General features: G+C 37.7%; 1 protein-coding gene across 2 annotated transcripts; it reads left to right on the top strand.

Moving 5' to 3' along the window:
• Window positions 1–71: 71 nt before the first annotated feature.
• On the top strand, window positions 72–26,485 carry pms1 (PMS1 homolog 1, mismatch repair system component). Of its 2 annotated transcripts, none has more exons than XM_042494422.2 (13): window positions 72–179; window positions 1,921–2,064; window positions 3,766–3,948; window positions 4,083–4,185; window positions 4,584–4,747; window positions 12,429–12,545; window positions 15,893–16,015; window positions 16,129–16,275; window positions 17,842–18,680; window positions 22,725–23,192; window positions 23,377–23,507; window positions 25,883–26,043; window positions 26,126–26,485. In XM_042494422.2, exons 2-13 carry the CDS (start codon window positions 1,933–1,935, stop codon window positions 26,324–26,326), a joined length of 2,769 nt encoding a protein of 922 aa, XP_042350356.2. In that variant the 5' UTR covers window positions 72–179; window positions 1,921–1,932; the 3' UTR covers window positions 26,327–26,485. The 2 variants fall into 2 exon arrangements, with proteins under 2 accessions (XP_042350356.2, XP_042350357.2); XM_042494423.2 differs by having other exon boundaries at window positions 117–254.

Raw genomic sequence — 26,485 nt, 5'->3', positions numbered from 1 at the left:
ACCTGTTAGGATTCGCTCAGGGTAAAATTTCAGAGCTAAAAATAAACCCGCCCTCGTGTCACTCCGAACCAATCAACGTGTGATGAAGGGGGCGGGAACAGGTCACTTCCGCCGTGCGGCTCGTGCATGTTGTTTATGAAAGATTTAAGCGGAGCTGAAGCCTCGAAGAGTCGTCTTAAGTCAGTATTTGACCATCTTTTAAGCTATTTAGTGTCGTTATTATTAACCTAAATATGAGTTTCTAATGTTGCGAAGTAAGTTTAAGCGAAATAAGGTGTTTAAGTGTAAGCTAACGAGTAAGCAACCCACAGAGCAGTTAACGTTACCTTAGCTAACCATAGTAAAGATACTCTAACGTTACCCCAGTAAACCCATTTTAAATGTTGGATTAAGATGTGCAGCGTGATAAGACGTTTCTCTGTCACATTTAATTGTTACTTAATTGTGTGCTGACTAAAAGAAGATAACTTGAGTGTCCTTTATTAGGCTACTAGTACTCATTGTAATATTTGAACGTGTAATCAGTATCTGTATTAGAATACATTTCACGCGGGTTTTTCACGTGTCAGTGGCCTGGCATTGATCATTGGTCATGGGTAGCCGGTGCTGTGTGTACTCCTATCTAAGCCCGACCAGACACTTAGTGCCTTTTTTTTGGTTGTGGTTTTACACTTGTAGCACTTATCGCTATATTGTTTTATTACGAACCTAAGTGTGTTTCAGTTTCTTTAAATGAACTTTTTACTTATTTTTTACTAATACTGACATAATTCTATTTAAAATCATCTATATATTTAATTTATATGTTTTATTTATCTTGTATTTATGTTTGGATACTGGATATGTTTACTTATATTTTTGTTATTCCCTCTTCTGTTTTACCCACTCCCCCTCTTTTTATGAAATAATTATTTTGAACATTCTCTAACATATGCTATATTTTATATTATTTAGACAATCATTTTAACACTACAACTTTGATCAGTGCACACAATGGTAAACCCTAGGAGGAACATAACTGTTTCTTCCTCTGCCCCTCCTGAGCATGTGCACCAAACCATTTTTATTTTAATGTATTAATGAATAACCATCTTTTTTTTTTATAAGGAAAACGTGAATTATTTTCGTTGCTCAACTAATCCTTATGCACCTGTGCCCCTACCAAACCTAACCACTGAGGGCGGAGCTGTGTGTTAACTGCAGGAAACACTATTCCACAGGGGAACACACTTCGATACAACACCGGAAGCTCTTATTTGTAAAATTGAAATATAATTTCTGTGTTCAACAGCAGCAAATCAGTATTTTGCCATAAAGAAGTCTCGTAAAACCAGAAATCAAGACTTGAATCTCTGTTTAAATCAAGATCAATCTTGATCATTTATACAAATGGACAATGAGACACATTTGTTTGCCACACATAATGTTTTTAGGCTATGCTTCTTGCATTGTCAATTTTTAGTTACAATTGTACCTCAAAACCTAAAAATTCACCTTCTTACTGTACTGTGTTGTTGTTGTTGTTGACATCACAGGCTTGCATTCATGCCCATGCCTGGAAATTTAAATAGTAATGAGTGAAACTGGTTCAGCATTTCTGTAGTGTTTGGTTAAGACCAGCTGGATGCTGGGCTCAAATATAATTTTAGGTCTATCTGAAAACATCAACACTATCAACCATGTGCAGTGTTAAATTGCATTTTCTTATCAGTCTATGTGTGTAGCGCTAAATTAATGTGTTTAGAGTGTATTTTCCTTCCATTTTATGGTATCACTCCTACATTGAAATTCTGTGAAGCAACAGATCTCACCAATATCTTGAACATTTTTTCAAGGTTGGCTTCAACGCTATCCCATGCTATTGTTGTGACTTAACTACACAGAGAATTACCAAATTTAAACCAGACTTTTCTTCTACAGGCACCTAAAATCATGAAGCAGCTGCCTCCAGATACTGTCCGGCTGCTGTCCAGCTCCCAGGTCATCACCTCCGTGGTGAACGTTGTGAAAGAATTGATGGAAAATTCCCTGGATGCTGGTGCTTCGAGCATTGACATCAAACTGGTACACTGTCTAAATGACACACTTTGGAACAAAGAGAACTGTTTTTGAACAAAATAACTGATAAGTAAATTCTGAATTATAAGTGGAATCATCAATAGGCTGATCTGTCACAATAGAGCTAAAAACAACATAAATGGCAATAGCAAGCTTTGGTCATAAAGGTGGGAGTGCTTACTATATGCATGAGTAAGTTTATTTTTTGCATCTCTATAACTATATAAAGGTATTTCTTGAATCTGATCTCAATGTAATAAGTTAACCCTACGACTATCAGCCTGTTTAGGCCTGTTTTAGCATGCGTTTTGGTGATCCGAATACAAGTGGACAGCTGAGACACGTTCACTCATGTGCCTGTCATGTGTCCTCAGCTGACAACTTGTGTTGAGAGTTCGTTACTGCCCCGCAGACAGTTACTACATCCACACTTTTTTATTGGACTTAAAGTTGCTCTGTTATGCAACATAGACAAACAACAACAAATTATACTGGATGAATAGAAAATATATTAATACAAGAGGGTGTCAAGGTGATGTATCCAGTAAGCCTCTCTGAGGATTCAGCACTCAGTCTCAGTGAGTGCAGTGAATTCAATAATTCAATAAATAATGAAAGTAATAGAAACAATAGATCCACTTAATAAAACCAGATCAAACTGGGGCTAGTTAAAATTGTTCTGTAGCATGCTTGCTACCCATGTTAGTTGTTGAGTCAGTACAGCTGGAGATATCGCTGTCAACAGAATTTAACATCAAGTGCAAAATGATGGATTGGCATGCAACACTTTGTCCGACTTGATGTAAATTGAGTAACTCAGAGAACATTAGCGCACTGTCACCAAAACATCCACCACGTCCTGCACTGATGATGTAGTCCTCGTCTGGGACGCATCAGGACGTCTCAGCGTTTGCGCAATGAAAGATATTAGGAAGAATTGCACCCTAGACCACCTCAACAAGTGGTTTGATTGAACAGATCACAGTGGGTCTCGGTGGTATTTACACTTGTATACAGCGCTGTCCTTTTGCAGTCAGATCACATGGCATCTGAAATCTGTGTTTCTTTGATACTGCAGTAGACGACCTCTTATCCAATCAGATTTGCTTTTTGGAAAGTTTAACCGCCCTTTTCAATTTGTGTTTCCTCACCTGTTAGGCATCAAGATTGTTGTTGTAATGGATAATACAGTTAGTAAAATATCTAAATAAAGCACGGTGTGACACAACACATTTCTATAAAGATATTAATGGATAATAGCTCTATTTCCATTCAGGTGAAAGTAGGGCTGAGCAATATATCGATAATGTATTAACATTGGGATTTTAGACTAGATATTGTCTTGTATTGATGTATTGATTTTGGATATTGTAATATAATTAGTGTTAAGTGATGTCATTTTCTGAACTTACCAGACTATTTTAGCTGTCCTATTATTTACCTTTACCCACGCAGTCATCATATACACATTAATGATGATTATTTATCAAAAAAAAACTTATTGTGTTAATATTTTGTGGAAGCTCCAGTTGACAGTCCTACAACATTGATGCAAAATAGATATTGAGGTATTTGGTTAAAATTATTGTGATCTTTGATTTTTTTCGGTAATAGTGTGCTTTTAAATCGTCACAACTCATAGTGTTTTTTTTATTTCCTCTCCATTTGCACCGGCAGTCTACAGTATCATTGAATTTCACGTTGCAGGAGAACTATGGTTTGGATCGGGTGGAAGTGCGTGATAACGGGCAAGGAATCAAAGCTGCAGATACCCCTGTGATGGCCCTGCGGCATTTCACTTCAAAGATCTGCAGCCACGAGGACCTGGAGCAGCTGGAGACATACGGCTTCAGAGGAGAGGCGCTTGGCTCCATCTGCGCCGTGGCTGAGGTGAGAAGCAAGACAAGAGGGCTAATGGGAAGAAAAAATTCTCGCTCACGTGTAATGGTATAATATTTTTCAGATAGCATGACTCTTTGATTTATATAGTTGGCAACCTGGTGTTTTATTGTCTTTTCTTTTAGGTGACTATCATCACAAAAACAGAGGAGGATGACATCAGCACCCAGTACACGCTTAATTTCACAGGAGGGATTGTTTCTCAGAAGCCATCTCACTTAGGTCAAGGTAAGGCACCGTCATTGATTTAGTCTTGTAGTGAGCAACAAAATGAAGGACTGCTTAATGTAATTACAATGAGATAGTTATACTTTTAAGTTGTAGTCGCAGATAGAGACAATATAAACTATCTGATAGCATGTTTACCCTTTTTTTTCTACAGGAGACAAGTCAGAACGACAATTAGTCACTGGGCTCAAACAGACAATTCATTCTCTGATGTACAAGTTACCTCCATCATCAAAACCTTGATGAATATTGGTGCTTATTGTGAAAAGTCTCAGAACAACACACATTGTGCCCAGTATCCAGTTAGATCTAGTTTACCTCAGTCCTTAAGCCTTGTTGCAGCAAAAGTACATTTAATGTCGGAAGATGTCTCACGCTTCTCTCTTTGTGTTTTACAGGTACAACAGTGAGTGCACTGAAGCTTTTTAAGAATCTTCCAGTGAGACGGCAGTACTATTCCTCTACCAAGAAGTGCAAGGAGGAACTGAAGAAAGTGCAGGACCTGCTGATGGCCTACGCCATTATAAAACCTGACTTGAGGCTCACGCTCCTTCACAATAAGGTCAGTAGCTCCTCCTCCCTTTTTCTTCTTCCTAAGGGTTAACTTTATATAATAACAATTAACCTCCCACAATAATTGTCCAGCAGGGCAAAATATCCAGGCACAAAAACATGTGTGATACATAAACAATCTGTAACATTCATGATTGTACATTTACAAAATGACTCTGCTGAATGACATGCTATCTACAGCTCGCTAGCTAGCCAGTTATCACTGGCCAGTTAACACTTCAAAGAATACAGCGCAGCTTACCAGTAACGTTAGCAAGTGACTACTCTTCCAGACACCATGGCTGTTGGAGACACCTTGATATACCATGACACCGTCAAAATGCTTTAAGAAACAACAAAAAAGCATATAAAAACTTTTTTTGGTCATACTTACCAGCACTATGATTAAAGTCAGTTTGCTGTTCTGTATGCAGGATGAAATTATTTTCAATTTCAAATGTTTAAAAGTCACCTTTCAAGTTTGCAGTGAAGTGTATGATACTGATCCAGTGGGGAAAAAGAACACTTTGAGGTTCACATGGGATTGAAGTTGGTCCTGAAAAGTGACCCCGCTCATAAAGTGTGTGGTTCTCCACATGCAGCAGCCACTAGGTGTCATCAGTAGTCTTCAAATGACTGTCCCAGCACTGTCCCCAGTGTTTGTTAACATGAAATGTGTTTACAGTGTAGTGTTATATTTGTGGCAAACTGAATTGATGATGACAATGCTTAAATGCACCGAGAGCCCATGGAAGATAACATATGATGTGAGATTTGTGTGTACACATTGAGGCGTCAGTCAGATCTTACAGGGCAAAACCACTGAAGTGAATGAAGTTCATTGGTCCCCAACATTTTGATGCCACAGCTATTACTCTTACTAGTACAACATCCAGAATACTGCTACTAATAATAAGACAATTTATTTATGAAGCACTTTAAAAAAAAATGATTCCAGCAGAAAAATAAATTGAAATAAAAAAGATTTCCACAAGTAACTATTAACTCTTCAAAAAATAAAAGTGGTCTGCACAGTGGCTAGTGATGCAGAGGAATATTGAGATGTAGTGCCGTTTACTCGATCAGAATATAATATATTTGAAATGATCAGCTTATTTAACATTTTTCAACCAGAGTAAACTGGTTTGATTCCTTGCAAAAGCCTTGGGAGCAGACAATGAGCAGTTTAACAAGATATGGCCCAAGAATTAGTTAGAAATTAGTGAAAGGTTTTACAAGGAAATTACCTGAAAATAAGCAACAAAAAGAAAGGTATAAAACAATCAAGAAATTATCTCCCAAAAAGTGTTGAAAATTGAGGAGAGAAAAAGAAAAGTTACTTAGCATAATTTCAAATAAATAATTATAATGATTATGATTTTTTTTTCTATTTTTACTATTTTTTAATTTCCCAAATGAAATAAAAACAAAATAGGTATTTTTCTTGTCAACCTTTCACTTATTTCTTGCAAGTTATCGGACACTTCTTGCTGAGTTGCTCACCGTCTTTTCTCCCTTTCCGGAATAAATTAAACCATTGCTCTGATTCCAAAGGGTTAACAGATAACAGGACAATTATATTGAACCAAGGGATAGTTTGTATCCATTGACACTAAATGAATAAATAGATAAAGACATACAAACTAATAACAACAAGACCAATGGGAGAATGGAAGAAATACAAAAAGTGTTAGATGTCTTCTTTTCCTACAGCTGTAAGATGTCACAGCTTCCTTCCAGAGTAGAGCTTGATGTTTGTGCCTCTCTAAAGATTTTTTATTAAACATTTAAAAGCCCTTAAACAGAGTTACGAAAACATATTCAGGAGCTTGTCGCTTAACTTCTGAATCAAACACCTTGATGACAGTAATTGTCTCCAGCCCCCTGTTGTTATGTTGTCAGCACTAATGCGAGTCAGTGAGCTGCAAAATTGTTACGTATGATGGAAAATATTTATTTTGGATGTAGAAGCACTTAAGAAACACACGGACTAGACCTTTTATTTAACCAAGCGAGTACACATAGACTAACCTGATAGAGAGAGGCCTCTGTGCAGGTTAGGGAGCCTGTGCTGGTTCGATAAGAGTTCATATCATTAAAAAAGAACATTTAAATTACATGCAAACAACAGAATAGAAGGTAGAAGTTAGATTTATTAGTCTTTCTTTTTAAAAAAAGTTTAAAAATGAAATTACGATTTGTCCTTGATCCTGCTACATCTTTTGAGTTGAAGGATGAGTTGATTAAAATCAACAGCTACTATGAAAATTCCATCTGATCGCCTGGGCATGTTGCTGCTGATGTCATCATGCAATTCCTCGGGTGCATTTTTTAGAATGCACCTGCAGTTATAAAGGAACAGTCAGAGGACTCTCACTACATAGATTTATTATTGCTCAAACCAGCACTTATTTTCATTATTGATTAATTCAATCTGTCCCAGAGCTCAACCTGATGTCTTTATTTAAACCATATTCCAAAACTCAAACATATTCACATAACAGTCCTATAAAAAGTCATGAAAGTGCAAACCCTCATTTTGGAGAAGGCATTTTTACTTGATAAATGATTTAATTTATTATCAAATTGGATCAAGTTGTCATTTCTTCGCTCATATTTATTAATGACACATAGGGTTAAACTATGTGTACTTCCCCTTGGATAATAACATACATGAAAGGGACCTTGACCAATATACACTGTTCTTCTGAAAGGTTTGGTTGAGATTTGCCTAAGTCAAAATTTGCAGTCATCAGAAATGTTTTTAACAATAAATACTAATATGTAATGGTTCAGTAAAAATATAAAAGGAGAGAGAGCCATAAACCCTCTATAAGGACTAGTGATTAACGACCTGTCAGATAATGCTTAACTGGAAGCAAGTAGCCAAGACACTGAACCACAATAAGTAAAATATTGAACAATCAATTCCAAATTCTATTCGAGAAAGTTAGAAATAAACAGTATTTGCTCTGAACACTAGATAATGATGGCCCCATATAGTATAGTATAGTATAGTATAGTATAGATAGATAGATATACAGTATATCAAGTCAAAGTCAAGTCAAAGTCAGCTTTATTGTCAATTCTACAGTATGTACAAGACAAACAGAGGATTGAAATTGCATTACTCTCAACTCTCTGTGACAGAGAGTAGACATAAATATATATATATTAAAAAGAGATAAATAAAAAACTGTACAATACAAACAATGACACATTAAAAATAGTTATAGTTGTGCAAATGTATATGGTAGTGCAATTAGAAAGAAAGAAGTTAGCTTATCGGCTGGTGGTGATTAAAGTGACTGTGTGTTGTTTTCCTGAGGGGAGGAGTTCATATATAGCTAGAGATAGATATACAGTATATATAGATTATATAGATGAATATACACTATATATAGATAAAGATAGATAGATATACAGTATATATGGATCAATATAGATGAATATACACTATATATAGATAAAGATAGATAGATAGACAGTGTATATATAGATAGAGATAAATAGATATACAGTATATGTAGATAGAGAGAGATGGATATACAGTATAGATAGATATAGATTAATATACAGTATATATATAGATAGAGATAGATACATATACAGTATATATAGATTGATATATAGATTAATATACAGTACATATAGATAGAGATAGATAGATATACAGTATATATAGGTAGATACAGACGAATATATAGTATATATGGACAGAGAGAGACAGATATACAGTATATAGAAATGAATGAATAGATAGATATAGAAATAATTCAATAAAGTAATTTTAATCATGATTTTTCCTTCCATGTAAAAAAATGTACTTGTGTCTGTAAAGCATTGTGTAAATTGCTAAAAAAGAAAAAGTGTTGCTCTTGTAGAGTGTTTGTTATGCTCATTAGCAAACGGAAACAGTCAAATAACTACTCACTTGTTAGGGGAGGGTAAGGTTAGAAACAATAAAAGCTTAAAAGGATATTTTGCCAATTTTCAGACAGCTTTATATCAATAACAATATGGGTAATATGTGTAAGTAATCTGTGGTAAACTTCCCTCTGTCTAACTAGCCGGCAGATCTTCCTGCTCATCTCTCAGCTCAAATTGTTGCTGCCTCATTGGCCATCGCTCAAACATCAGAATCATATTTTAGTGTACTGTATAACTAAGATTGTTTCTGTCCAACCAGCTGTCATATTGCTTTCTCTGTCAAATGGATGACTTGGAATTACGTGACTCACCAGCTGGAGTGTTTATTGGTCCAGTGTGGTGCAGGGCATTCTGGTAGTTGTAGGTTTTCTACATCTTGAGCAAAAACAAATGCCACAGTCATTTTTCTGTGTTTTTTTTTCTGCTCATGTAGCAAAAGTATTTGCATCTTTCTACTGCATAAACAGCCCATTTTTTGAAACGACCATCTTTCCAGCAGTGAAATACTTCTTAAACCGAGTATAACCAACACACAAACCAAAGCAATACATCATATTCCAGAATGTTCAATTTTATTTACATAATTGTAAAAATTGGCTCAAACATCAGTCATTGATAATCATCAGTTATATTAGGTTACATGCTTTTGGTATGAATAACAAAATAATTTCAATAATTTTGGTTTCCATACCAATTGTGTTTGGTTCAGGGTTCCTACAGCTTATGGCAAATACGATTTAAGACTTTTTACGACTCTTTTAATGCCACTTGAAGTCAAATTTAATTTAAATACAGGAACCAACCAAATAAACAGAAAAACATGACTCAGTTACTTAGCGTTGAAATACTTACTTCAACATATAACATTTTTGTGTCAAGTTAAAAAGTTAGATTATCTGCTTAACATGCTGGAAACTTTCTATAGTCAAACACATGTAAAACAATGGCCATATATTATTAAAGCATCCATTTGGTTTGGTTTGAAAAAAGCTTGTTCATTTGTTATTTGATTGGTTGTGGAAAATGTATTTGAATGTCTCTTACCTCATCTGCAAGTTGGCAAATTATTAAAAGAATAGATATTACCATTTATTTTGAGATTTCTCAATGTAATATCAGAACATTTAAATCATAACATCTTTCTCCTGACTTCTTTGCATTTTTAAGGCTTTAATGCTTTATTTTTAGAGGAATAGATTCAGTGCCTCCTAAGAGTCCTTAAGGATCTACGGGAACCCCGGTTGTGGTTCTGTTGTCCCATGAATTGCACACTGGAGTTGCAGACTTTTGGCGTGCATAACAAAACAAAACAAAAATTCAATTATTTTGGGTTATTCCATTCCATTCCATTAGATTAATCAGCAGTGGAATTATTTAGCAATTAGACATTTCCGTCCCTTATAACCTTTACCACCACAGCTAAGTGTCACTGTCAGGTGCTTCAAACACAAATATGGCTGACTGTGACCTCTGATTTGGCTGATTATGACGCCTGAGTAAGTTGCTTAACTCAGCTATGGACTTAACCTCAGATTGTGTTTCAGGCTGCAGCCAGTTTGTACACAGAAGTGTATAGGTGGTGCAGGTCACAGAGGGGCCACATGACTACCATATAACTTTCATAGAAATCAGTTTCGAGGTGGTCAGAGGAAGGTAGTGAACCCATTTTGTACAATCAGCACTCAGTTGCCCCTATCCTTTATCTCCAACTCTGCTATTCGGCCTGTGTCGTGTTTCACAGCTTCTTCAAGAACTGTTTACAGGAGTGATCCGTTTACATGTGCCAAATTGCGTATTTAATAGCCGAGACATGCCCCCTGCAACAGAGCGCGTGCTTTTAGAAATCAACACCCTGGAGATATATATTCACCGGTGGACACAAACTACAAGCACACTTCTGGGTGTCAACATATTTTGTAGCTGAAATATTTTCTGATCTCAGATAATTCCAAAGTAATCAGGTGAAGTTATGATGTTTAAATCTATCATCATTTGTTAACTTTTTGTGTCTCCTGAATATTTTTTTTTTGAATCACTGATGTAATAACAGAGTCCCTAAGATTTAATATTGCATGTCAACTCAACTGTTCACAGCAATATATCCAGGGATACATGATAATATTGGCACGTCATAAGTATCAGCTATTATTGGCTTTAAAATAAGCCAGCATCCTGATTTCTACAGATATGATAAACTAATTTTCAATATTTTTTATTTTTATTTTAATGACAGAGTACACATGTACAAAACATCAGGTAAATGATACAGCACAGGTAGCAGAACAACATATCTGAAACAGACAGATAAGCAGACAATGAAATAAATAAATAAATACATAAAAATACATATAACTAGAAAGACTGCCCGGTGACTGGGCACACAAGTCAAGTTGCATTTAAAGTTTATGTCCATGTCTGTGAAAACATGGATGCATCACACACTGAAGATCTCTACAATCAGCACAGTTTCCAGTTGGACACCCAAGATTATTATCATCAATTCAGTATCTGACCAAATATCTACTCTAATGTTTCTGACTCATGACGCTGAATAATGCCCAAAAAAGTTGGGTTTTTTTTTTTTTTTTCAGAAAATTGTGATGTCACATTTGACCTTTAACCTCTTGGATATAAAGTGTCAGAATTTCATCATTATATCTCAGGAGGCATTTTTATGAAATATGAGCACATGGATTCTTGAGTGACCGCCATGTTTTAATGTTTTTAATGAGGTTGCCGTGACCTTGACCTTTGACCTTTGAACATCCGATTTGTATTCATTCATTCTTGAGTCCAAGTGGATGTTTCTGCCAAATTTGAGGAAACTCCTTCAAGGCCATCTTCAGTTATTGCATTCACGGAAAAAAAAGAGACGGATGTAAGGTCACTGCGACCTTGACCTATAAACACCAAGTTTTAATCTGCTTATCCTTGAGTTCAAGTGAACATTTGTGCTAAATTTGAAGAAATTCAGATATTGCGTTGATGAGAATGGGCAGTTCGTATGTACACACATATAACCGGAAAACATAGAGCCATACACATACAGAGGTATATTCAGTCAGAGCATCACACAAGCCTGTTTAATTAGGAAGAATCTTACACATTTTGCTGAAAAGAAAATGTCATTTAAAATAAATATAATGTGATGTACGTAACGTAGATTGAATATTAATATTACATACACTGAAAAATATTAAATAAATATTTCATGTCTCCATTAGCCAGTGGGCCGTCACAATAAGAGTATGCATATTATGATGTTAATTTCACTACAGAAGAGACTTGATGATCACTAAAATTAGGTGGGGGAAAGAAAGTGGATATATAGAAGTCGGTTACTGAGCAAATGATGTCATATATTGGCATATCAAATATCTGCAAAAAAAATAAAATATCATGCATTCCTAATCTAAAAGTATTTCTGGCATGTGGTGTTTTTGGTTTGAAATAATACCATCACTTTCTGTTTATTTGAAATGTTTTATGTTTGACTGCTGATTCAGAAACTCATTAATTTTTACTTTGGCAACAACAACTCGTTCAATCTTTCATGTTCCCTGGCTTACGCTTTGACACAGACTGATGTGAACATGCAGGGTTTTGTCCATGTCTCCCTGAATCTCTTGACAGAAACAAAATGTATGAACTCCAGATATGCCGGCCACGTCGTGGCCCAGTTACTATCTTGACAGGTGTTTATGCAGTGTGATTTGCCTGATGTGGACTCATGGAAGTTGACCGGTGTCATATTGTTGCAGGTGGTGGTTTGGCAGAAGGCCAAGGTGGCCGATCACAGAGGTGCCCTCCTTGCTACTCTGGGGGCCGGCGCCGTTGCCAACCTGCTCCCTTGCCACCATCACCAAGAGCAACCAGAGGTCAGTTAAGGGGAAATATGCAGACATGAGAGGGTTTTCTTTTAGTTTTTACAACATTTCTGTTGTTTGTGAGCATTAAAAACAAACAGTAACAAAAAAACAACAGCACAGTTCCGATGAGTGAGTTTGATAAAGTTTTCCCTGTCTGATGGTCACATGGAGCGCTGCTCAGCTGGTCACCTTTAAACATTGTAACAAAGGATGCCGTGAATGTAAAGAGACGACACTGAGTGCATTGCTCTGATAGATGAGCGTCACGGGCACATAGCACGGCTGAGCTGGCACAGAGCCGCGAGCTGCCCCTCCCACCTTGCATACACAACTTGCACTCTTTGCTCTCATACTGTGACTCCCATGCCCCTTTGCCCTTCATTGTGGAGACGTTATGGCAGTTCATCTTCAGAAGACACACACTTAAAAAAAAAGCTGATTGTCAACAAGTAAAATGGCGTGTCATTTAGTTTTAATCAACATTAGAGAGTTATACAAGAGTTATAAACAAAACCACTTACAGAGACAAACAAACCCACTCTTCACAAATAAAAAAGCACTCAAATTCAAAGATCAGGTTGATCTCAAAACAGGTCAAATCATGTACAGAGTTAAAAATCAATTAATAGTATCCAGAAGTTGTTTCAAATGGAAGAAAGTTGACATGATTTGAGAAGAATTTGTATGTTCAAGGCGTAGTTGGTAAGGACTAACGCTAAATATCATTATATTACAGTCAAAAGTGTTAATTTATGGAAGCGCTGTAGTGTGGAATTGAAAACTTGAAGAACATTTAACGAATTTAAACACATTTTTAAAAAACATACTGAAGGGGTACGAGATGGTAGAGCAGAGAGGGGAACAGGCACAGTAAGACAGGGTATGAGATAGGTAGGTAGCTTTTGATAGTGTGACTGATTTCTCTATTGATGCATTAGATTGACCTGGCGTGTTTTTCTTCTTCTTATTGTTTGATTTGATCGAGGTGTGTACGGTGATTATCGGGGCAGAAATGGGGAATCTTTATGCTTAAAAAAATTTTTTTTAAATGAAAAAGGGGATAGCATTTAATAAGTATTCAGTCCCTCCTTTTTGGATATTAAATACCTATGTTTTTTACTGAATTTGTCCGATGGGCATTCTGGTGTTGTTTTCTGTCTTGTATTTTACTTTTATTCCCCCATTTTATGTGGCATGTTCAAAATAAAGAAATAAACCTAAATCTAAAAATATGGTGACATGTGGCTGCAATAATGTCATTATATGTGTTTCAGGAATGTTCCTGAAGTCTTGGACATTTTGTGAGACTAATAGTGATAAACTTGATAAGAACAGATCTCGGACACAAGTAGGTGTCGACAGATTATCAGCCTGATTAATTATTGGGGCCGATATTTGGCATTTCGCCCATTATCTAAATCTGCAGGGGTTTTTTATTCTATTTTTTTGATCACCAATAACATAACTTAAAACATGCAAAGAAAGAGTCAACCATGGAGGAACTTTTACTTTGTAAAACCTCAGGAAGCTAATTTTATTTAATAATTTTTATTTAAACTTTTACTTGGCTTCCAAAAAAAAAGCAGCTGGGAACTTGCTGTGTATGATGTTGAAAGTTTCAGTTTTGATTAAACATTTGCTAAAGGCATTTAAATAAAGTTTTGTGTTAGAGTTTATATTTCAGTTTCTAAATATTGACAAAAAGATTTTCAATTTTTTTTGTAAATGCATATTGGTTCCAAATATTAATTATCGGTCTCACATTAATCAGTATCGGCCCTGAAAAACCAACATCAGCCGACCCCTAGAAACAAGTATGAAAGGAGCTGATTTGCATTGGGAATAAATGATGATGATTCAGCGTCTTGTTAACTTTAGAATGGTCTAATTGCTCTAATGGCTGCTTGAGATGGATACTTTTTGCAGAACAAATGAGAGCGAGCACGTTATACTTGACCGTGAGCTAATCACCTCATCCTGAACAGCTGGGCTGAAGCCAGCAAATGTGGTCAGCTGGTGGCTGGCCAACTATTATTCCCTTGCCCTTTTCTCTTGAGCTCTTTCCTGATGAAGAGCGAGTGATTTTTGTTAGCTAAGCTTTGCTGCGCTGATCGTAATTGAATTATTGTCGAGCGCTGACTTTCTGCTTGGTCACGGTAGGTGTCATGTGGCTCGTACCTGCTGCCAGCCTCCCGACTAATCCAGTCTGACAGATATGGAGCAGCCCTTTTCACCCTGTTTCTCTCTCATTTTTCCTCTTTGTTGTTGTTATTTTGCTGCTGCACTTTGGTGCCCAGTTATGAGAACGACCTTTGACCTTTTCCTCTTACTCCCTGTAGCAATGAAAGAGAACTTTTCTCCTCTTTGTCCCCGACACCAAAGCTCAGTGATCAAGGGAACCAGGTTGACAATTTCACCGGGGCCTCGCTCCAGGAGAGTTGTAAGAGCTGTTCCTCTGCAGAACAAAATGTGACACTCGTTTTTGGCAGCATGACTACACATAGCCGCGGCCCTTTGGGGCCAGAGGTGCCATTCGTGCTCTCATAAAGTGACCCTAATGAGGAGAAATAGAGAGAAGCATATGTGCCCCGACCTGAAACAGCAGTTCATTTATTAACTTCATTGGCGTGCGTTGCTGCTAATAATGAGCCCGAGGCCATGTGGAAAAAAAAGCATAGTTACGCTTGCAATCTGTAGCACATTAATAGCTTTCCATAATTTCTTACTAGCTTACATTCATAATGGAAATGTGCAATTGTTCAGTTTTATGTCAAGTCATAATTTTTAGCTCATGAGAGCTGCCTCTGGCGGGATTCTAGGTGAAAGGTGATCATGCAAACATGCAACGTTCACAGCGGAGTGTGCATGTTGAGAAAACAAACTCAGGCGTCTCACTGCCTGTCTCTTCCCATCGTTCCAAATTTACTATAAAAATGAGTTTGATATTTAGACATCAAAAATGTAAAGGAGTTGATGAGATGAGTGGAGTGAGCCTCTCAGGGAGTATAGCTTTACTACTCGTCCTCATTATGCCAGGACAGCATGTGCACGGTATGCTGTGACGGGCGCTGAGTGCCTGTTTGCTTGCGCGCAACCAGAATTAATGGCTTCATTCCCAGCTGTGCAGCTGTGCTGTCAGCAGAATGGATCAACTGTGCCGTCCTAATTGAAGATGTAATGATGATAAAGTTCATGTAATTTCCAGTTTTTTCAGAACATACAGTTACACTGTTATTTGTTATGTAGTGTGATATTTTCCCTACTGTATTTTTTCTGGCATGTTGATGTTATCACTCCTACTTAGCACTTATCTGTTGGATCATTAATATTATCATTATTTTCTTTTTTTAATCCAGATTCTTTTAGATGGCTTCTTTCCAAAGCCGGGAGCGGATTATTTTTCTACAAGCTCATCTAACCCTGAAAAAACATTTCTATTTGTCAACAACCGGCCAGTCCACCACAAAGATATAATGAAGGTAGAGTCATTCTGAAGTACTCAACACAACACAGTTCATACAATGAATACTTTTTGCATGTAATATTATTTTTAAATTTTGTGTTGACCTGAAAACCTGTGATCAATCATCAGTTGTTGCGTCAGCACTACACTGCTCAGTATCCGGATGACTCAGCCCGAAACCGCTACCCCACCCTCATGATGAGGATTACGGTTCCACCATCAGCAGTCGATGTCAATCTGACACCGGACAAGACCCACATTCTTCTTCAGAACAAGGTAAAAATGATAATCAGTATATTAGGACAGACTTTGATGAGATGTTATTTTAGCTGTGATCCAGCCCTTTAAGGAACAAGCTAAAACCCTAGCCTGCCTGATGTGATTGGACATTAAGCCTCTGAAACCTGAGCAAGCTGATTTGATTTCTTTCAAAAAAACATGTACATAAAGCAGTGAGCAACTTAAGACATGATGCGAAATTAAGCAAGAAATTAGTGAAAAGTAACAGGAAAATACCTGAAAATAAGCGCAAAAAAGGGAAAGAAAAGAACAATAAGAAACAAAAAATTAACCCCCCAAGTGTTAAAAATGTATATAAAAAAGCAATAGCCATATTTTCTGAAACATACTTTTAAATGTATAGTTATAAATATAGTTTTCTGGACATTTTTTATAGTTTTTTTTTTCTTTGTTTTTTGACAAAGTTTTTGCAATTAATTCTGCGGCCTGTGCAAAATTGATGTGACAGCAGAAAAACTGTGGTCACTGCCATTTGGGATGGAGATTGAAACACGTTTTTATTGAGGACCTAGTTCCACTTTTTTCAAAAACTGAAAATCGATACCGTATGAGCTTATCGATACTGCTGTCGAGTCCCGTGGATCCTATAACGTAACAATACATCCTGAGTCGAGTCATGCCATTTAAATCCAATCACTGGTCTGCATACATCGATTGTCCAATAAAGATTTTGATACAATTGAATTGCCAGTCAACAGGTATTAAACTAAGCGAAGAAGAAATCTGGTGGTCAAGGGGGGAACACACACACAACCTTCATAGCACATCAACACTGCATCAGATTAAAGCTTAATGCAGTACCTTCAACTGTCCTCGGGTTGAAAAAAATTCTTCACCTGGGTCAGCTGCTGCTGTGGCACAGCCGGCACAGTCTTCATCATCATTCTCTCACAGCCGCAGTGGGAACACACCCAAACTTTGTAGCAAGCCCCGTCAGTGAAAAATAGTAATCCAGTAATGAAATGCAAGTTAAAATTTGCAGATTAAGAGCTAGTTAGCTAAACAAAAGAGGTCCCAGAAGTTTTTATTGTCATGTGTTCAAGGTCGGCTCAGTGAAATGACTAAGGTAAATAAAGGTAAATAAAACGTCATAAGGAGGTCTTCAAATGTAACATCGAGAAAAAGAAAATTTTGTTTTTGGCAAGAAACTTGAGTAATACAGTTGTTGGGGTGAGGAATTTGTTTTCCAAACAATATAAAACGTCCTATCATGAGCTGTATTCATCTTAAACTACTGATGCCACAGGTTTTTCACAGTAAATATTTAAAGCAAAAATTGTAAAAAATGTTGCCTCGTCTTTCCAGCAAATAATAGAAAAGTATCGATAACGGTAACAATACAGACTCGGATCATTAGGGTATCAATATTAATAAAATTGACGATCCCCATCCTTACTGCTATTGGTGAATGTCATGTTATTTCCTGACAGGCTGATGGCAGTCAACAAGGCGAATATCTGCCGATAGCGATGTCTGACCAATAAATCGGTGCGTCCATTGTCATTTTTCTTTTTCACTGTCTTTGATTTGTCTGATATTTAGGAGGCTGTGCTGACGGCTGTAGAGGCATTACTGGTTTCTCTCTATGGCTATCGGCCAGATGGCGACCCCCCGACTGAGGAGCAGCGCCGCCTGGAGACACCCCCCTCACCATCGAGTCCTTTGCGGACTGATGCTTCACAAACAGAAAATAAACAAAGTGTAGACATGGATGACAGTCTCACCAACCGCCACATTAACCTCGTCAGAGATGCACCTAAACACAGTGACACAGCTCTGTCAGCAGCAATAAGCACTGATGCTTCACTGGATCGCCAGACCTCAAACTGCAGCTCTTCATCCTCTATCGCAGAGGACTGGATCATCAACCAGATCCCAGCTGAGCTTGAGTCGAACTTTTCTCTCTGCGAAGACGAAGCAGCTCAGAGCGTCACTCAGACAGCAGAAACAGCTTCAGCAGAGAAGTCCCCTGAGAGACTTGAGGACAATGCTGTGTCAGGCGCAGACACAAGCAAAAACCAGATATCGGGTGAAGCCTGGAGCCGGGGGACGGCTTTGATTGACCCAGTATCACGAGAACCCCTGCAGCCTGTCAAAATCCACGAACCCTCAAAGAGCAATCATTCCAACTCAGATGAGATCAAGTCCCAGAGCAATTCAAACAAAAAAGTGCTCAACGCCATAACAGAGAAGCGGGCCACTCTGACGGCCTACGACCTGATCAGCAACCGCGCCATGAGGGCACCGCTGTCTCCCGCCGCCCTGTTCGAGAAGGAGGCCAGAGCAGAGGTCCTCAGGGAGAAACCTACAGCCAGCCTGCAGGATATCAGCGTCACCGTCCACGACAGGTGGAAAAATCTGAGGGAGGAAGACCGTAAGAAGTGAGTTTTCCAGACCTTCACCTTTCCAAGCAGTTGTTTCCATTTCTTGTTATTTGCAAGGCAGAGAGAGGGGGGAAAGTCTGACCTGTCGCCTGCATGTGTAAAGCCTCGTCTGGAAATTTGTTGATATGAGCTGTGTTTCTAATTTCCAGACAGCTATGTCTTATAGGGGCTGAGGTAGATGACATTTTCTGCACTACAGCAGGTGTCACTAAAGGTGAATTGTTCTCTTTTCCAAATTATGACATTGATTCCACGGCAGATTTTTATTTATCATTTATTCAGCATTGAAACAAGTGAAATTATCTTTATTCCCCATACCTGCAGTAATCTTTTAACAATTATTCTTAGAGGCGTTGACTGATGTGATACTTCCCCTTATATGCAGTCTATGACGGGGATGCTCAATTTGCTTTGCTTGGGGGCCATTTTTGCTTAGGATTGTGGGACGTTTGTAGGTTTTTATGACGTTTCTCGGATTATAGGACATTTCTAGGATTTTAGGATGATCAGTGTCTTCACATCATCTAAAGTGGACTGCAGTAGAGACATGTCCCCTTTTTTAACAAGCATGGCCAACCGTGAAAAAAGCAGAAAGCACAGGGCACATTTCAGTCTTTAAATTATCTAAATAAAGAACATAATTTGTGTTTTAAGTAAACATAAGATGCTATATTACATATGCATGTCAAAAAAAATTATTATTACTTTATTTACAGCTATTTCTCAGGATTTTTACAAAAAGATCTGAGTATCACTGGAAGATGAAAAAGGGAAATAGTGTTTAAACAGGGAAATACTGTTCTGATTTAATTTTCTTACGATATAATCAAATGAAAGTGCATATTATTAATTATATTCACAAAATATTAGTCTTTGAGGGTTTTCAACATAATGGTTTCTGAAAATACTTAAGAAATTTAGGATATTTCAATTTGTGATGATAAATACAATACAAAATACACATGCACTGTGTTTTAATGCATCGCTTTATTCATTGATATGAGTTAACCATTTATAAAAAAAGAAATAATCTCACATTTTTCATTGAACAAGAAGTCTGTTAAGACCATTATTATCTTTACTATATGGTGATTTCTGCGTTGAGATTTTTTTCCATCGGAATGGACAGAAAAAACACATTAAGTATCCTAATCTTTTTACTTCTTTTTTGCTAATAATTTATGAGAGCATTTTGAGTGCAAATCCATAATTACAATTATTTTTGTGTGTGTTTGGAACATAACTGGGTTCTGAATGGGTTAAAATCTCACCTACGCTTACTTCACAAGTGGGTTGAGGAGTGACACATAGTTGGCTAGGCAAGAACAGATTTGGGACAAAACAGATGGAGGTAATGAGTGTTTGTGTTTGACCCTTGCTCCCTCAGAGTCAAAGGATTTACATTCACGAAGGTTAGACAGGGATATTTGAAAAGCAAACAAAAAAGGAAAAACATGGTGATCAGAAATGTGTGCATTTTTGGTAGAATAGTGAGTCAGTCTCCAGACTCGTGATGTGCGTTTGCCTCTGACTAAAACCTGGTAACTGAGAGTGCTATTAGCAGGTGAGAGAGCACAGCACAGGGCACGGATCACTGGCAAATCTTGATTTCAGTCGATTGTGAATCTTGTCACTTTCTAGAACAGTCCAGATGCACAGACCTGTCAGTAGAACAAAGTTCAAACTGTGCTGCCCACTGATCTCCATCCACTGAGCTACTCAGCAAGTAGCATCATGGAATAACACGCTGAAGGCGCTTCAACCCAATTATGTTAGATTACTGCATACCAATTTAAAGTAATTGCAATGTTGGAAAATGTGTATCAGCAGTAGTTGGGGCCTTATATAAGGTATGGAAGAGTGTATGGAAAAAGACATCTGTTAAGAATCCCGCCTTGCCGCACTGCTGTCTCAAACATGAAATAGGTTGTGGCAAGGACTTGGCTTCTTTCACCTCCACTGTTAAGTGGCACACCACTTCTAGGAATTACATCAGCACGAGTTCAAGAAGCAGGTTCTTTGAATAATGGGGTGCTGAAGTGTCAGCCCTAATGCTTAACATGTGAAGATGTATGGAAACATGAGTTGGCAAACTGTTTTGCTGAGGTGTGTTATACAAAAGAAATTAAACATTGTTGTAAGTTATCAACAGGCACGTTCTTTACAGAGCAAGATTTGCCATATGTGTGTCACTTATTTATGGATGACGGCATTTAGATGTTAGTGGACTTAAATGCCGAGGTTACATATTACTGCTGCCTCAACTACACTTTTAATGGATTAGCTTAGTGTGAAGGTCTTTAATACAGTTTGAACCGTAGTTCCTTAAGTGCTGTTGAAACAAACATGACCAAGATATTAAAGGAGTAATACAACAATTAAAGGAATACTTTCCCGATTTTCAACCAGCTTTGTATGAAACAGTGTGGTTAGTCTGTGTAAATGAACTGTGGTAAACTTCTCTCCATCTAACCAGGACATAGTTATTCCAGTTCCAGTATAATGTTGCTGCACTGCCTATTTCTCATGTAAAATGTTTTCAAAAAAACATTTCAGTAAAGTCCGAGGTTTATTTTAAATTGGCAACTGGACTTGTTGAAGTTTCTTGAAGACGTTTCGCCTCTTCTCCTAAAGGCTTCTTCAGTTTTAAAAGTTGACCGAGAGTGTCATGTGACACCAAGGACCTAAAAACCCAACCAAGACTGTTAGGGTGTCGTCAATCACGCCCCCACACTCCTAGCTGACAACTCTCATGTGACACCTTGATCACTAGCATACTAGTGGTCAGCTTAGGCTTTATACTCCAGCTCTCAGCCAATCAACTTTAAGAACTGAAGAAGCCTTTTGGAGAAGAGGCAAATCGTCTTCATCACGTCCAGTTGCCACTTTAAAAGAAACCTCGGATCACCATCGCCTGGATGACTGAGAACCCACACAAACATCTCAGGAAAGTGTTTAGCTGTAATAGCGAGCGTTTCTGAACAGGCAGTGACTACCATATTACCTTCTGCACAGTAAAAAAGGAGGCTGAGAAAACAGAGATGGAACCCTAAAACCAAGCAGCTATGATCAGATGTAAACCACAATCCTGTTACCGATCCAGTACCATTGCATTGGTACCAAAAGAAAAAGAAAAAAAAACCTTGATATCCCTGTATGTGTGTGAAGTGATTATTATCATTATTGTATGGCATGGCTCAGGTTTAACCCTTTGTAAAACATTAACAAATACAAACAGAGAATGAATGACTTAGAACTTTCTTTTATTATCTTGTTAGACAGCCTTGTTGCTTGTGCCTTCCATTACACATTTTACCATTATTCATTTTGTCATCACTGCTCTCAAACAGCAGTTGCCAGTTGCACCCCCCAACTTTCTGTGTAGGCTTCTTTGAGGTTTATCAGTATCTGTGTGTTGACTTGTGTCAGAGGCATTTTCCATACTGCTATCAATATTAGGACAATAACACTTTGGATTATTCATGCAGAAAAAAGTTCAAACGTATCTTAACCATGTAATGTCGTGCAATTTCTGTACACCCTAAGAACAAATATTACTGTTATTAATACAGAAAATTGCAGATGAACGTTTAATATTGAGGAATGCACATTATAGACACTACCAGTGACTACACCTGTAACAGTTTGGCTACAGTTTAGCCTATTGATATCATATACACATTTTTGACTTAGTCTTGTTAAAAATGTTAATTGTGAAGCCCAATCAAAGATAACCAAGATGAGATCATTAGGATTTTCTCTTAAACCTCGGAGAGCTCCTGACAGAGGCACAGAAGACACTTTATAACTGTTTTTTGCAGATTGAGCAGCATTCATCATAATGAGTAAGCTGAACGTCATGTTTAAAACCAGTGGAATACCCCTTTAATATAGCCTAGTTTTACCTCTGTGCTTGAGCATTTTTTTGTTATTTTACAAATCTCCTTATCAGTGCATGCTGGGATGCCTACCTGGAATAGATGTTAAAAAAGAGGGTGCTGCTAATGTTGAAGCTCTTAAAGACTTGGTTGAACTCTGCAGGTATGAGGAGAAGGCAAAAAAAAGCCTGGAACACCACGAACAAAGGACCATGTTGGCCTCTGCTGGAGGCCCCAGAGAGACGAGTACCAACACCCTAAGGGGCTATGCACAGGGCCAGAAGCGCAAGGCCCCACTGTCCAACCAGCAGCTGTTGGACCAGCTCTTCTCCGCACAGCCCCAGAAGAAGACGAGGAGCCCTGCACCGAAGTCCTCGCAGCCCCTCCCCTGCAGCGTAGCTGCCCTTCGGCTGCAGCTTCAGCGCCTTTCATCCCACAGCAGCACAGTGCCACGGGGCCTCCGTCTTGTAAACCGGCTGGCCTCTCAGAGCGCCTGGGTCATTTTATGTGGTCAGAGGCTCATGTTGTTAAACCCATTTCGGGTGGAGGAAGCCTTGCTGTTTAAGAGACTCCTAGAGAATAATATAGTTCCAGCAGTGAGACTGCAGAACCCTATACAGTTAACAGATGGGTAACGTATCACTCACTCCAACCCTCACAGCACACTCATCCAGTTTCCTTACATACATACATGAACGTTTGAAACTATTTTTAAAACAAACAAATACTAATTCTACATTACTATAAAAGCCCATCTAATGTCTGAAAATACACTGTTGATGTATGTTAAACATCTCCTTGTCTGTCTTTTATAGAAGTCTGGGGGGAGCTGAATATACTGAAGCTTTGTGCAACATGGAGAAACAAAGCCCTGAGCTGAACGGAGGGGCCTTCTTCTCTGACCCCAGGCTTGTAGCTAATGGATTTAAAATCCATCTCACTCCAGGTACATTGTAAATAAAGGTTTGTACCATATTAGGCGGTCTAATATGGTTGAACATGAATTTGCCAATCATGTTCCTCTGAAACTGATTACAAGCCCCTCTCTTTTTTTGAGTGTAGCTGTTTAAAGGTCTCATGGATCATCTAGTTTTATTTAACAAATGTTGGAGCCACTTGCCCTCATTTAATGTCACAGTTCACCAGTAACTTAGAAATGTCAAAGTCCCGAGTAACCCGATTACAGGCAATTATTTCTGTTTATCGGATTAGCTGTGGATATGACTCAATATTCCAATTTATTCAACAAATCTGTCCATCATGACAACCAATAAATGATAAAATAGGCAAAATGGGTAGTATGTGAGAGCTGACATATACTGTAAATCCAAACAACCTAGTATGTTTTTTCTTGATAATTAAAAGCTTTGTCTTTTATATGGATTATGACAGGTGAAATAATAACTAGGATATTTTATGACAATTTTATCATACAGTGTGTACACTGACTACATCATCTTTATTCACACACATTTACAAGAGTGAAGTTGTGAGACAAGTTGTCTTTGAAATAAGCAGATGTTTTAAAATGAGTCATATTACCCAGTAACCTAATCTAATGTATTATTATTATTAATCTGGTAGCTGTTAACACCCACCCAGTATAAAGCATCAGTGTAGTTTAATCATGTATATTTTTTGATGAATTAGGTCATAGGTAAAGGTAATGTTAATTATAAATATAAGGTGGAAATAAGACAGAATAACTCCAATTAAACTTGTTTTTCGTGGCTTTCTCCATCATTATTGTGACTTTATTTCCCTGTTGGCTTGCAGAGGGGTATACAGTGTCCTGTGAGTGTTGGTTGTTTTGGTTGCTGGAATGGTTCACCTCAGTTGACATTGGCTCTCTGCCTGACAGAGTGGTCTCACAGTGGGTTTTGTACCCCAGTGTGCAGGTGATGAGAATGGTTGCCCTTTTAAGAAATTCAAGGAATTTTCATTCGGCACTGCCAGCCTCGGTGGGTGTGCATGGGACTGAAGGTAGCGGTATATATAAGATGGTTTTGTTGCACAATCTTTGCTGTGAATCTTATCCTTTTGTTTGGATTGTTTCACCCTTTGAAACGTGGATCACCATCAGTTCTTCATGTGCTGCGTTCAGACGCCTTTTAAAAGCTGTTTAACCCTGTGAAACCTGAGCAAGTTGGTTTGATTTCTTTTGGGAACATGGGGGAAAATGCAGTGAGCAATGGGCACACAATTTTCAAGAACTTAGTTTTTTTTTGTTTTATTTTGTTTTTAATTTTCAGCATTTTTTTAATGTCATTTCTTTTTTCCTTTCTTTCTTTCGTTCTTTCTTTCTTTATTTTTTGCCTATTTTAAGATAATTTCCTTGTAACTTTTTGCTAATTTCCTGCTAATTTTTGTGCCATATCTTGTTAAGTTGTCTTATCCCATGATTTTCAAGAAAGCAAACCAATTTGCTTAGGTTTCAAAGGGTTAAATTGTGTTTATTTTTCAAAAACATGTACTATGTGATCCTGCAGATTAAAAAAAAAAGTCTATATGGAGTTAAATATGCTGTATTGCAATAAGGAAGTTTGTTACTGTCAGTTATTGGTCTCTACATATACATAACAAGAATTTAAACGCAGAACTTTTGCTTTTGCTCCCATTTTTTACAGTTTTAAGGTAAAGATCAAAGACTGTTTTGTGCACTCGATAAATATATTTCTCTCAAATTTTGGTCACAGATCTGTTAAAAATTTTTCCAAGATAATCCATCCGCCTAACAGATCTGGCATATCAAGATGCTGATTAAACAGCATCATTAATACACAGGTGTTTTGAGGGGAGTTTGTCACAAATTTGTGACCAAAATTTGAGACAAATTTATCTATTAAATGCATAAAAAGTATTAGATCTTTATCTTTAATACTATCAAAAGTGTTGCATTAAAACTTTTCTACAGTGTAGATTTTAACTATCAAACATACTGGTCTATGCAGTCTTACACAGGCAACACAACCAGTACAGAAATATTAAAAAATATAACTGCCCCTACTTCTCCGGGGTTTTTTTTTTTTACCTCTGTGAGTTCATTTTGCATCCAAAGTCGTGTATCAGAAATATGAATTGTGCATGATTTGCAGTATTTCCTCATGAAATGAGAAGCTATCATTCTTCCACCCTACAAGACAACTTCCTTCCAGTCTGCTGGGGCTTCTATTAGTCATTTAACACTCCATTTGGCCCTTGGCTTGTTTGACTTGGTCATCAGTCCAGCCGTAAACCACAATATTTATTTATTATTCTTTCCTGGAGATAGTAGTAGCGTCTGGAGTATATTAATCCTTGTTTTCTGCTTGTTTTGGCCAGGCCTCTCAACAGCCGAGAGACATCTGGAAGTGACAGCAATGGCAGACTGCGTGCCTTTCCTCGGTGTGGAGGACCTCAGGGAGATCCTGACTGCAGTTCTCCACAGGAAGGCCAGGACCGTGCAAGAGTGCCGGCCACTTAAAGTCACAAACTACCTACAAGTGAGAGATGCTGTGAATAAAGATGAAGAAAGGCACTGCGTTTGTTTTATTAAGTATTTGAATTGTGATTTTTGCCTCACAGGGTGAAGCAGTGCGACTTGCCCGTCAGCTACCTCCGAAATTATCCAGGGAAGATGTGGAGGAAACCCTTCTGCGGATGGATCAGCAGCTCGGTGAGAGCAGCCGGACATGCATCCATGGACGACCTTTCTTCCAACACCTATCTGACATCCCCACTACAGACCAGGAAGCTAAAGCTCTGCTAAGGCCTTTAGAGCTATAGTTTTATTTAAAAATTAAAAAAAAAAAGACCAGTGCAATATCTATGGGACAAAGTAAACTGACTGACTTCTGACTGTTTAAATGACGTCCAACTTTGTTACAAGTAGAACATAAAAATAAATGTATTTTTTCACATTTTGTGCTATGATTAAGCATGAAA

The sequence above is a fragment of the Plectropomus leopardus genome, chromosome 10 (assembly GCF_026936395.1).
Source record: "Plectropomus leopardus strain MGB_pleo_1.0 chromosome 10, ASM2693639v1, whole genome shotgun sequence".
NCBI classification, from domain to species: domain Eukaryota; kingdom Metazoa; phylum Chordata; class Actinopteri; order Perciformes; family Serranidae; genus Plectropomus; species Plectropomus leopardus.
The sequence above is the reverse complement of the archived record's forward strand: the minus strand, read 5'-3'. Positions and strand labels throughout refer to the sequence as shown.

Bases quoted from the DNA above. Each gene is read 5' to 3' on its own strand.
- pms1 (XM_042494422.2), top strand. From the start codon at position 1,933: ATGAAGCAGCTGCCTCCAGATACTGTCCGGCTGCTGTCCAGCTCCCAG. The intron at 4,748-12,428 runs GTCAGTAGCTCC...ATATTGTTGCAG, and splicing joins TCACGCTCCTTCACAATAAG to GTGGTGGTTTGGCAGAAGGC. The intron at 26,044-26,125 runs GTGAGAGATGCT...TTTGCCTCACAG, and splicing joins AAGTCACAAACTACCTACAA to GGTGAAGCAGTGCGACTTGC.